A 13,643-nucleotide genomic window follows, 5' to 3' on the forward strand; every position below is an offset into this window, starting at 1 on the left:
ATCGCGCTCCCATGTGTAGGGTAGCAAACCGGTTGTGCTGAACTGGTTAACCTCCCTGCCTTTCCTTCTCCACTCTTTCCTTCGTTCCTTCCATCCTAAGTATTACATGGCAGGCCCATGGAGCTCCATTTTTTCCGCTTAATGTCAACTAGAATATCGGTTATCCCCGTTTGTTCTCAAATCCACACCGCTCTTGTGACTGTATGTCTTATCACATGACTATATATTATCAAAGAAAATAGTAAAGCAGATGAAGTTCATGTTTAACAGCGGAGCTGTTTCAGCCGCGCCTAATGTGTCCGCTGAATCCAAAAATGTGGGCCGATCCTGACAGCAGTGCAGAAAGGGTCCAAGCGCAATGGCACATACACCTGTGAACTAGCGAAGCTGAGCCTGGAAAAGTCTAGCTAAGAATGGTGGGGACTAATTGCCTATCAATAGGCAATTGATAGCCAATCAATAGATGTCGATAATCGATCAATAATTAATAAATTACCGAAAATGCTGGGGATGACTTGGTAGTGCTTAGCCTAGCCCAAATACGTGGCCAATACCTTACGATAGCCAATTGATAGCCAATCAATAGCTAATCGATAATGATCAATAATCAATAAATTCGGATAACTTGGGAGTGCTTAGCCTTTCCCAAATACGTGGCCAATATCTTGCAATAGACAATCGATAGACAATCAATAGCTAATCGATAATCAATAATAAATTCCGGGAAATGCTGGGGATGACTTGGTAGTGCTTAGTCTAGCCCAAAAGCCAGGACTATAGCTAGGTGCAATGTCTCCGCTGTCTCTATAGCATGGCGCCCCCAGTGCAAGCTACGCTAATTTTTTTTCTTTTCCGCAAAAACGAACATTGTTTCCGCATAAGGAAAAATAAATTATACAAAGAACCACTCCTCAAACCATTTTCATGTTACCGCTTTTATGATCGCACTATTACCAGTGTCGATACTATGGCATTATTTTAGCGCTAAGGCTAGTTGCTTTTGTGCTTCAATGCATAAAACAGCGTTTTCCTCAAAAAGTTAACTGGAACGCCCATGCATTTTGTCGGACACTTTGAAAATTAATATCTCGAAGCTGGTTCAGTCCTGAGAATTCGTTCCAAGTGGGGATACGCCTTGCGAACTCAGCGGCTATAATTCGTAGATTGAAAGATGTGCCGTAAACTAATTAATTAAAATGTTAATTCGCGTAGTTATGTTAAATATTCAATTATGCCGTTTTGACCATCCATTAGGCCATCCATGTCAGAATTGGCTTGGAACTACATAAAACAATTAGCCTCCTTAGAGCATCGTCGCATTAATGCGAACACAAGAAATCCGGAGATATGGTCAATTCCGTACTTCAGAACACTCTATAAGCATCAGTCGTTAATACAATACCTACCATTCACTTTGAACAGATACAAAAATGGCGGTAATTTCAGTAAGAAAGAACTCAGCTGACACTTTGGTCGGTTGTAATGTATCTGATGTGATTATTATTCTGCATTTGTGTATGGTTCTGAGTATATAATGTAAATCCTGTTTCGTTTTCTTAGCAAATGTTGATCTTGTAAAATTGAGTCTCATGCTATGTTGCATAGCTGGTGTTGCGTTGTTTTGTATAGCTAGTATTGTTATTGTAGTGTTGTTTAAAATGCATTCTGTTAAAACTTTTTCCTATTCGGTTAACTGGCCGTGACGCAAATATTCTTTGTCTTTCCGTTCATAGCTATTTCGTCTATGAGGAATTCCAGCCAGCGGTATCCAAGAGGGGAGGGACCTGGATTGCTGTGGTTACTGCAGCTACGTCTTATTTTCTGTGGTCACCTTTTCTACTCTATTAAAAGTTTTGTAAAATAATTCTGCATGTCCTTTAATTTATTGGTCAATAAAGCCGCTTTCTCACAAGGTCAGGTATTTTTTTCTGCATGTTGTTATGCACATTTGCTTTGGATGTGTATTGCACATTTGATATATGTTAAACAATTTTATGCAAGTTATTATAAATAATATAATGTAATGCTTCAATTTAATTTTCAGTTCTATATAGTAACATGTGTACTGTGAAGCTAGCTTACGGATGCATGGTATGCGGAAAAAGTGGCCAATAATTTTGCTTACCACGTCACTGTAGAATGACAATCTATAAATGCTGCTTTAAAGACTGCTATAAAAGCCTGCATATTGTTTCTGAAGCCATTATACGTTATGACTTCGGAAACAATATGCAGGCTTTTATATCTTAATGAAGAATTTTGTTAGACGTCCCCAGAATATCTGTTATAATTTATAACAGAATTCTGGGAACGTCTAATAAAATTCTTAACTTGTTCTTGTCAAGATGTTTTATAAAAGCCTGAATACTGTTTCCAAAGTCATTATTACATAATTCTGGGAACGTCTAATACAATTCTTGAAGTGGTTCTTGTCGAGATGTTTATTAGCCAAATTTTAGCGTAACGTTAGCAGGGCTTACTGAAGTACGTGTAGACATCCACGGCTAGAAAATGTCTTGACCAGGACAGCTATTAGACTTCTGAATTATTCGTTCAAGACATCTTTTAGACATCAAATAGCTGCTTGTGTGTTTCGTGGGAACTAGCAATTTAGAATCCGCCACACAGGAAACCGCTATTCAAATAATGGCCCATGCGGAATAATTGCAGGCGGAGACGAACACCTCGCCAAAGGTAAAACTTGGAAGCCTAATCAGATTGCCTAAGCAAATCGCTGGCTAAATTTTCATAATCCATTCGGTTAAAATAATAAAGTGGGAAACAAGAACACAGCTGGTAAAATGTGAGGTATGACGAAGTTCTTCAAAGCACCTCTGGGAATTGGGTAGCACCCAATAAATTTAGTGCAAACGTTGCAGTCTCTCCATTCTTACCGATCAGGGTTTCTAGCTAAAAGCTCACACATGTACGGTAAAGTTCGATAAAGCTAGAAGCCAAAAGAAAGCATATGTTAGCAAAGATAAGGCTGCTCCGCGACTAAATCACCACACATTCTATTTAACTGGAGTTTCCCGCGAATACGACAAAAGTTTTTTAATTGGTACGAAAAGCAGAATCTAATCAACACTGGAACAGAAATATAGGGCACAAGTTATTTTGCACATTTGGATAAATTCGCTTCGAAATTAAACATTGTTTTCAGCAATTTGGCACTATACTAATATTCGCGCAGCCATGGAAAGTAGGCAAATATAGCACAGTGGTAGTGGAGAAAAAATGTTTACCGCTAAGACTTACCTTTCTTTGTTGATCAAACCGTACAGCGACTGAGCCAGGATCTTTGTACGAGTGTGTTACGTTGAAAGCTTCAGCTGCTTCCCATATGTGCAATGCATGCTGGTTTGCTTCATCGGGATATCAGGATTCCATCTTCTAAGAAAGTATCACGCTGAAATTGTCTTGATAGGCGTAAAGTGAATTTCCCCGTATACCTTCCTATATATGAATGGCTCGTGTTTAGTGTCACTAGTGTTAAGAAAATTGTCACATTCTTGCGCTTAGCGTGCCACATACGTGTTCATACATGCCACACCACGGTTTGTTCCGATTTCAACGCTCCTCTTTGCATGCAGGTAAGGTGAAAGAGGATACGGTCAAGCTGGTTCCCGCAAGGGTTCCATTGGTGAAATTTATACACCCTACTGGCTTGGCCGTCGATGTGGCCGTAGGAAAAGCATCCTGAGTTCTCGGAAGCCGTCTGCTTAAGGTCTATACTTTACTGGACCCAAGAGTCACCCCTATGGCCCTGTACCTGCGCAAGTGGGCGCAGAACACCATGTGCACGGGATCCGGGATGGCGGACTACCATCAGTTGCACTCAATCATCTAGTCGTCCATTATCTCCAGAGTAAGTGGCCCTTAAAGTAACGTACTTGAACTGAGTGCATGAGTTTGGTATCGTTGCTTTAAACGTAAGGGACATTGTCTGAAGTCGTTTTATTTAGCGGCGTCTACTCACGACTATAGCATTTCAAGTTACTGTACAAGCTCACATTCATTACTTCAGTAAAAAATGGTTTTTTGTAAGACGTGATCCTCGACCAAAGCACCGTTGCGAAAAGACACAGAAGCTCAGGTTATTTTAGGCACATGGCGTACGTCAACTCACTCGTCGTCTTGCTTGAAACGGTTCAGGCTGATAACTCTTTGCTTCAATTACCTGCCCATGTAGAAAGTAACGTCTCGGCAATTTATGGGCAGGACGGGATATATAAATTGTAGTTCGGGCTTGATACTAATGAACGTACTCAAATGTCGACCGCGTTTATCTGAAGATGGCTCAAGAGTCTCTTCCTAGTAGTGTACAGGAAACTGTCATGTTCTTGCGCTGTGTACTTTACACCAATAAGGACAAGAGGGGCACTGATTAGAAACGAAGAGCCAATCTGAGACGAAGAAGCACTTCGTAACAGGAAACGTTTGATTGATAACACAGTAGGCAGCTTCAGTGAAATGCTAGCGCTGGAAGCTTGGGAACGAAATCCAGACCAGTGTGTCAGGGACATATGGCAGAGTAGGACCATTGGGACTACATCCTGACTTTATGCTAGCAAACTGGCATAATCGGCGAGACTACGCTCTGCGTGCATAATTTAAGCGAGGGGGCGTAATCTCGCTGACAACGCCAGTTTGGTAGTATAAGGCGCGGTTGTATCTCAGTATCTCCTGCCACTCGCTCGTGCGTTGTCAACAGAACCGAGGAATAGCCGCTGCGCCGCTTCTGCATATCGATAATGTTAGAAAACTCTGACCCGGCGTCCGCTTGGAGCGCAAAGTTTCTCTGAACTCCTGCTGACGGGAGGAGTAGTGGGGGTACAAAATTTTCAAATGTTTCAAATGTTCTCAATGCGTCTGAACTGAAGAAGCTCGGATTTTGCAATTTCGCAGTATACAGTCCCACTGGTTGCCATGTTTCCTGTTTTGTGTTTTTCTTTCTCATTTTTCTACCTTGCGTTCGTGCTTCTTGGATTAAACAAGTACCATCTTGAACATTTTCTGGTTGCTATACAAAAATCTGAATCTACTGACGATGTGCGCTGGCAATAACAACATGGTCCGTTTTTCTGTGCAGGAGCAAGACCGCGCGTGCTCCCACGCCTTCCAGCCGTAAGTGATCACTGTTGTCTCACTGTCTTTTAATATGCAGAAAACTTCACAGCCTCGCCTCGTTTGGGCAGATGCACTATGGTGTACTGGATTGGGGCAGCGTGTCGTCTCTATAGCAAAACAATGGGAGAACAGGGGACGCTTCTGCGATGATGCCACTAGACGGGCGCTGCGAAGGACCGGTGTGCCTTGCGCGCGAAATTTAAATATGTTCTCTAAAGCTTCCCGCATTTATAAACTAAAACGCTCTCAAAGCCAAATTGAAGTTAATATAATCTGCAATAATATAAACCGTACAAAGTCCAGTGTTCCTGATCGTCTTCTCAGCATTTCGGTTGCAGAAGACAAACACTCGTCCGCTCGTTCCGTTCAGTAAGCACGCATATGTTTTAGCAATCAAATTATTTCGAGACGCACGAGGATCAGAAGGGCCGGAATGAACACCTGCACCGTGACTGGTGGGTTGCACGGGATTCCTTTCATGTTGCACCAGCCAGAAAAGCGGTCGCCTGGTGTACACACAAAAAAAAAAAATATTAGTGCTTTCTGACAAATGCAGCCACCATTTTTTGGACAGCCAATCTTCTCAATGCGCCCGACCTGAAAAAGCTCAGAGTTGCTCTAATCGTTGTGCAGGACCCTGAATGCACAAGAAAAACATTGCAAATCTGGCGCTTGCGTGCACATACACAATGTGCGAACGTGAGCGGAGAAGCCGCAGCAAGAAATCGGCGAATTCCGCACGGACATTGCATGACCTCCGCGACAACCATAATTGCTGATCTCGGAAGCTTGCTGTTGCACCATTATTTTTCCGCTTGCCTGAAATGACTTCAGGCTGCACCGACAGATGGCGCTGCAGTAGACAGGAGTGCTCCAGCACCCCAGGTAGTCATCGCAAAAATTTTCACATTTTCACCCTCGGACGACACACTGCCCTATTCCAGTACACCCTACATGTACTAAGTAACTTGCTGCCTCTTTTTTTTTTTTCGTCTTCTTCTATGGATTTTACGTGCCAAAACTAGTTCTGGTAATGAGGCATGCCGTAGAGGAGGGCTCCGGAATAATTTCGGCCACCTGGGGTTCTTTAACCTGCACTACAACGCAAGCACACGGGTGTTTTTGCATTCCGCCTCCATCGAAATGCGGCCGCCGCGGCCGGGATTCCATCCCGCGATCTCTTGCTCAGCCGCGCAACGCCTTAGCTGACTGAGCCACCGCGGCGGGTCTGCTTACTGCCTTTAAATCGAAAAAAAGCTGCCTGTCGTAAGTTGTCACCAAATTCACTAATGAGTCATGCAATTATATACCTTCCCCGTACAACTAAAAGAAGGTTGAGCAGCAATATGACGCAACAGCTGGCTTCTTAAGCGCACGTAGTAACTGTAGTATTCTTCGGGAATCATCTCTGTATGGCGATAAGATGACCGCGCTGATGCAAGCTGACATCCTGCAATGAACTAGGCTGGCATAAACTAAACTTTGGCTGGTGTCTGAATAGATGGAAACTATCAAATTGGTGTTCGGCCTAAACCGAGCATACGAACTGGAGATATTATGTGCAAAGGCGAGCGCTAAAGTGGTATGGAAAGCAAAAAAAAAAAAAAAAATACCATCAACAGAAACGATGCTCATTCCGAGCGTCTTTTCCCTTACATTCCTTACCACACTACTTTCGCACTCTCCTTGGCACAAAATGTCGAAACCGGCTAGCCCAGATCGACTAGTCCACTAATCCGAAACCATACTGAGTAACAATTCTCATCTATGTTGCTATCTTGCCTGCTTTTTTTGCCTTTAACACGCCGCGCTTCCTCTTCTTCTGTCAAGAACACGCGCGCGCAGTTTGTGAGTTGAAATCACTCGTGCAAAAAGTTAACTGCTTTATTTATTTCAGCAATCTCTAGTGCTGTCCTTGAAGAATCTTATTGTAATACGATAGCGAATGTGCCATTCCATATCACCTTATATTTCTCCTTTAGCTCCTCGGATTTAATTTCATCTTTGTTTTGACTGGCGTACCTTTTTTTCCACGCAGGACTTCATCAGGCTGGAGGCGGATCTGCCGCACTTGCAATGGAAGAGTAAAAACACAAGGTCGCTGGCCCAGCTCTACAGGCTCATGGTCAGTTACCTGACAACATTTGACTTCACAACCAGGGCCATTTCGATCACCGCCTACAAAAGAATGCGTGCCAATGAACTGATGGACTCGAATGAAGAGACATCCATGGAATACGGCATGGAGATTTTACGTAAGTTCTGATCATGGCTAGTGCATTTATTAGGTTTTGTTCACTGCTGCTACAATCAAGTGAAAAGATTTAACAATAACCTGTAGGATCCTTAAAATAAACAGGTGATTTGCACTCACACTTATCGCTTCATTTAAAAAATCACGAATTTCATAATAAAGAACAAGATCGTTTACCGTTTTGTATTGTTTAGCGCGGAAACTTCAAAAACAATGTACATAGAGACGAGTGCTTGTGTACGTGTGTCTATTGTTTCTGAAGTATCGGCCCTAAATGCTGCAACAAATGCCGAAACAACCCGGGAACTCAATGCTTGCAGTTAATGTGCTTCAGCAGGCCTCAGGGAAAGGTTGAGCTGGTAGCAAATATTGATACGCATAGTGAAACCTGTAAAAATTCTCCACCATGTTGTATACAGTGAAAGTAAAATATCTAGAAATGTGGTTTCATGAAATATTCCTGTGGATACAGCATTTTGCTCTCCTAGCTAAACTTGTGCAACAATTTGCAGGATGCAGCGTTAACTTACAGAAAACAGTGAACGCAGCAGAGGGTGAATTGTTCCGACATGCAAGATACGATAGCGTCCATTCACCTAATTTTCAACATAAGCGTTGAATCTGCCCAACTTTGAAAAGTTTTGCACTTGGCAAGTGTTAAGAACACGATAGGACATATACACAGAGGCTGAATATTGACTGAAGGTTACAAAACTGTTTGCATAATCGTGGAGTTGCCACAAGACAACAGCATCAAGTTTTACGTTATGTCGATAAATGGTAGTTCAAGCAACGGAATGAAAACTTCGTAGAGTGATCGAGATATGCAATGCAAGGCAACTATATAAATCACCTATTTGCTTCTGGATGTTTCGGGCGAAGCATCGTATCAAATCGCCACACCCAGAAGCAAATGGGTGATTTATATAGTTGCCTTGCATTGCATATCTCGATCATTCTACGAAGTTTTCATTACAATAGGAAAATAGTAGAGAGCTATACGAAGCAGGCATAGTAGTTTAATTGGCCGTATAAAGTTGTAAACATTCGCTTACTGACTAAATAGACAAGAACGGTGTCACGCGCGAACAGGTACACGGGAACACATCTCGCTCGATGACCGCGGAAAGTCGCTGTGAAAACGCCGGAGTGAGAAAGCGCGCCAGCAGCATCGGGCAAATTGACCATCGCGCCGTCTCTAGTCTCTCTTCAACGCTAACTAAACGTCGAAAGCAGAGCGCATACGAAGCTACTGGCACTCGGCGCATGCACTTTGTCCCAATCGTGGATCTCTTTGAATATGAGGCCCGTGCGGGCGCGCACTTCGCCTACACCGCAGACCGATTTCAAGATACGGCGCCCGAGCGGCCGCGCTGTGAGCAGCAGCCGACGGAGCAAAACACCCACCTCCCTCTCCGTCGTCTCACTCCCATGCCTCGCGCGCGCGAAAAACGACCGCGCGCTTCCGGCCTGCCTTCCCTTTGAATGCGCTACATTGAGCCGCGATTGCCGGCTCCACCTCGTACGAGTTCACTCGCATACACAGCGTACGGCGCGCGGCGACGATTTTATCGCCGTTGGACTTTATACGGAACCTCACGGCGACGGCAGAAATGCGCTTGGAGTGTACATATAATTGCTATCGTAATAAAACAAATGTTCTTGCCGCTGTACTGCAGTGTTATTTTTCAAAAGCAAGGTTGTTTGGGGGATATAGACACAGCTGAAAGGTCAGTAATGCTTCGAAGGCCGAAAAATTTTTAATTTCAGAGTTGTAGGGGAAAGCTTCAATAAACTCAAACTTGCACGAAAATAAACTCAATAACCGTCCGATTTGGCCCGAAAATACACTTTCGAAACGAGCACCATGGAGTACGCTTAAGTTTCGCCTTTAAAGGGGCCCACACCAGGACACATCGCAAATTTTGGTTATACTCTGAAAGTTGTTTCGTGCCCTCTTGGGAGCCTTCTACGGCAAGTATTTTTCAACTAGCCTAGATAGAAATATTTCAGTGCCGCGATGCACCCATGATTTCTGGAGGCGAGCTTCACCGCCCACATTGACACTCTCTCCACTTGACCCGTATAGCCCCTGCGTTCTCCCATAACGGAGCTGGAGGATCGCGTGACGTATATGCGCGGCCTTTTTTCTTTTTCACTTTTGTTTTGTGCTCTTGCTATTTTGCTGCGCATCGCACTTCCCCTGACGGTGGCGCGCGCGAGCTGTTGCATTTGTCTTGTTTCGCGCAGTGCACGATTTTGCTCGCTGTGCACGATAACACCTGACCAGCGGTATAAGTCAGTGCTACACGAACACTGAGGCAGACGCAAGCGGAGCACTGAACATGATCGCGCGCTGGAACACGGTAGAAAATGCCATAGTGTCGCCTTCGAGCGCGCGCGACTGCACGACGTGGGAACAAGCAGACGAAAAAAAAATATGGGGTTTTACGTGCCAAAATCGATATCTAATTATGAGGCACGCCGTAGTGGGGGACTCGGGATTAATTTTTACCACCTGGGGTTCTTGAACGTGCACCTAAATCTAAGCACACAGGCGTTTCTTGCATTTCGCGCCCACCGAAATTAGGCTGCCGTGGCCGGGATTTGATGCAGAGATACATCTCTTTTGGTACGGCAAGAAGACAAGGATTTTATTGTTTCTCTAAATTTAATTCGTCTTTTCAATCAACAGATCAAACAAATAACTTCTGTTGCCTTAACTAATTCTCCAAGTCACGTGTCACGGAGAGTGACGTCGCAGTAGTTACATGTACGTAGGCGCAATTGCCCAAATACGTAAACTCTCCGGCAGGGAGCGCGGCGCCCGCGAAGAGAAGGGCTTCGGCATTTGATTTGAAATTTCAGCTCTTTCCGTGGCCCTTGGCGATGTAATACTTAGCAGACGCGTGCATTCTATGCACTACGCTTGTCAATTCAAAATGACCGCGCCTGGTGAGGGGCCTTTTAAGAGTGGAACGCGATAGATTCCAAAGATCCCTGACTGCTTGTCACGCTTCCCGGCAAATGCAGCTTATGTAACCGTAATGTTTGCCGGGAAACGCTGGCAGCGAATGCTACGCACGAAAGCGATCATTCCGGTTCTTTCTATTTCTTTCCACTGCGTGGCGGGCTCTGCCGCTGCCGACGATGCGTGGAGGGGAGCGCCATCTTGATGGTGTTGCATAGAACCGAGCAGCGCGCGCCGCTCTTTGATTCGGCCTCTTGCGTGGGCCGATACCGGAAGTTGCTGCACAGCCACGCGAGAAAAATTACATACTTGTCAGGTTTTCTTATTGTTTCGCACTTTTAATACTGAGGTCTCGGAAGATTTAAAATAAAAGGCATTGGCTGTCGGTGTTTTCTTTCGTGCCAGTCGTTTGTGGGCTGTCATTCTCAAAATTTAGAGGAATAATTTTGTCAAGAATGCAAGACAAGGTATGAGCAACTTTAATGGTGTGGCAGTATAACCAGCATATACCGCATGTCGTATAGTAAGGCGTGGCATATACCGACACCTAAATATATACGGAATTTTTCGCTAACGGACCACGCCGCCGACGCTGGTGCAGACACCAGATTTTCGGCGACACGGGGCCCCTCACGCTATCGCGTTAATACCCTCTTCAAAATTAGGCAAAGAATAAGCCACGAATTGTAATATTGCAAACCTGAAACCGCAAATTTAATTCTGCCTACTACTTATTATTCTTTGCAGACGCAGTATCACAAACGAACATGGCGACATCTACCCTCTGCCAACAGTCCTACGAGAAGATCCTTGATGCGTTCAGGTCGGAGGTGAGGCTCATGAGAGCCTCGAGAGTTGTTTAGGCCGACAGCAAAGCCCAAGCCATTCTCACTCAACCAGCATCCATTTAAATATCAGGAGGGAATATGCTTGGGCATTTGTAAGACGGGCTGCTATGACGTCACTTGAAGCAGTTCTTTTCTGCTATTGTTGCTGCGAGGCCGGAAGTTGACTTGGAACAGAAGACACTGTTGCCAGGAGGTCTGACTTTCCTTCGCGTACGTCGAGAGCTGAACTGCAGGACTGAGACATGCGCCGTGAACCCTCTCGGGCACAGTAGTGTCCAAGTTCTTCTTGTATCACTGTCTCGACTTGGGCGTCTGAGACGCGCCGCCGCAGACGGTCTACGCAAGTGAAGAAAACTGCCGCTATGGATAGTGGTGATAGGTTCCCTGGAGGCTTCCGATGGATTTGAAGCAGACGCAGATGACGTTTGAATAAAATTTGTACTTACACGAGCTATTTACAAGAAATACACATTGAGATGCAAGGTGGAACTGGCACCCATAGGGCGACCCTATATCGGCAGACCCGATGGTGCATAGTACCTCAAGTTTAGTCCAGAACGCTTTGTCGGGGCAACGGGGCCCCGTTTTCTATCCCTAGGTGCCCCGCCCCAAACATTTGCTGCCCAATCGCCACCGAGTGGCTGTGAGAGTGGCCCGCCGGCGCACCAATCGCCAATCCTGTACGAGGATTGCCATGTGAGTGGTCCGCCAGCTAACCCAGCATTGCGCTTCGCCCGCGCGCCCTTTCCTTTGCCGCCTTTTACGGTGTATTCTCCTCTTCCTAAAAAAAAAAACATTTAAAAAACGCACCACGGGGGAGGGTTACAAATGCTTAGCAATCGTACTCTCGTGCAAAGCGACCGAGCCCAACACAGTGGGTACAATAAAATGCTAATAAACAGGGAGAACCTGCAAGGTAAGGCTGTTGACCTATGATGTGACCCCTTCCCCGTTCGTACCTCTGTACACATTTTAGAAAAAAACCGATAGCGGAGTAATTGCAGGCCATAGGTCAATGAAAGCTGTCAACGCTACACTTTAGACTCACGTACCCTTGTTGAGTAAATGCTTGCTCGGAGAAGCTTTTCACGACTGGTCAATTGGCAACTGTCCCCGAAACAGTTGCCAAAACGGTTACCATTGGAAAGGTGCCTGCGGTGAATAATGGGTACGCCATTCACGCGTTCTGTGCCGATGACACACCTGAGCCGCGCACATCAGGAGCCAGCAGTAGTCGCCGACCTCTTCACTTTTGCTGTCGGGATGACCGCACGAGATGTACTTGACGAAGCACCGATATTCACTCTTATTGAGGTGAGGTTTGTGCTCCTAACGGGCACTAATCGTGTACTCATGCGCCCCCCGTGATTGCTCAGAGCCAGCCTGCTTGCAAGTACATCCCGTTAACCGTAATTCGCATTCGTCCCGTTTGACACCACTTGAAAGCGTGTCGCCGGAAGAATTTCGGAACCGAGCGCTGCAACCGACCAGGCTTGTTGACGCGTCATGAATTGCTGGCTCCAATAGCCCCTCCACGTGCCGGGTATAATCGGGCAGTGTCATGAGCTGCGCACCTGCCTCGTCTCGGCGGCGTCACCGCGACAGGCATCCGCCGCTGACCATCAATTATCACATTGTGCTTCGCTCGTCCAGCAAGGACCATCGACAAATTACCACTAGCCGTTTCAATAAACCCTCTTTGCAGCTGTTCCGTTCGGCGAAACCAGGATGAAGGACAACGCCAATCCCAAGCTTTTCAAGCAACAAATAACTCGCGCTTTTCAGCAGCAGGCTTATACCCCCCACCATATCTAGGCAACTTTTCTACAGTGATGCCGGAGCCGATACAAGAAAAAGCCGGCGGCATGTAACATCGCAACTGTGCAAGAGCAATTCAAGCTCGCTATAAACATTCTTGTATTACGTCGAGCTCGTTCCTATTGCATATCTATATCTATATATTGCAAAAAACTACTTATTGCAGTAGCTAACTTAAAGCAAAATAAACGCTGGATTATGACACTGACGCATCATTTCATGCCCACGACATGTCATGCAGAACATGAGAGAGAGAGAGAGAGAGAGAAAACATTTATTCAGACCATCGAGATCGTTGATCTTGAGGACGAGTGAGTGGTGTCCTCATTCCACGACTCCACTGGCCATGGCTGCTCGACGTACTTGCTGGACGAGAGCTTCTTGTCCCGCCAGGGTATCGCCGGTCAGCTGTACCTCCTACTGCTCAAATGACGTGTTAGGCGTCTTTAAATGTTCAGGTTTGCCCCCGCACCCCCACGAGATGTGAAAGAGTGTAGGGCGTGTGTCGCCGCACCAGGGGCAGATGCCGCGATATGTTTTTGGGTATATTTTGCTGTACCTGTGTAGGTTTGGGAATGTGTTTGTTTGGATAAGTCTGAGGGCTATTGCCTCTTCAGTGCTG

At 45.5% G+C, this 13,643-nt stretch overlaps 1 protein-coding gene across 4 annotated transcripts in view; it reads left to right on the forward strand.

Moving 5' to 3' along the window:
• LOC119431561 (poly(A) RNA polymerase GLD2-like) overlaps window positions 1-11,648 on the forward strand; it is a 51,644-nt gene extending 39,996 nt beyond the window's left edge. Inside the window, exons 13-16 of one of the 4 annotated variants that reach the window (XM_049657020.1) lie at window positions 3,594-3,884; window positions 5,093-5,127; window positions 7,169-7,385; window positions 11,103-11,648. Coding sequence is in view for 1 of the 4 variants with exons in the window: in XM_049657023.1 (XP_049512980.1) it covers window positions 5,100-5,127; window positions 7,169-7,268 (128 nt within the window). In the remaining 3 variants the exon portion in view is untranslated. The remainder of the gene's footprint in view (window positions 1-3,593; window positions 3,885-5,092; window positions 5,128-7,168; window positions 7,386-11,102) is intronic. The other 3 variants (XM_049657021.1, XM_049657023.1, XM_049657022.1) reach the window with 3 other exon arrangements.
• The last annotated feature ends 1,995 nt before the right edge of the window (window positions 11,649-13,643 follow it).

This window comes from Dermacentor silvarum, chromosome 10 (genome assembly GCF_013339745.2).
Source record: "Dermacentor silvarum isolate Dsil-2018 chromosome 10, BIME_Dsil_1.4, whole genome shotgun sequence".
NCBI lineage: Eukaryota > Metazoa > Arthropoda > Arachnida > Ixodida > Ixodidae > Dermacentor > Dermacentor silvarum.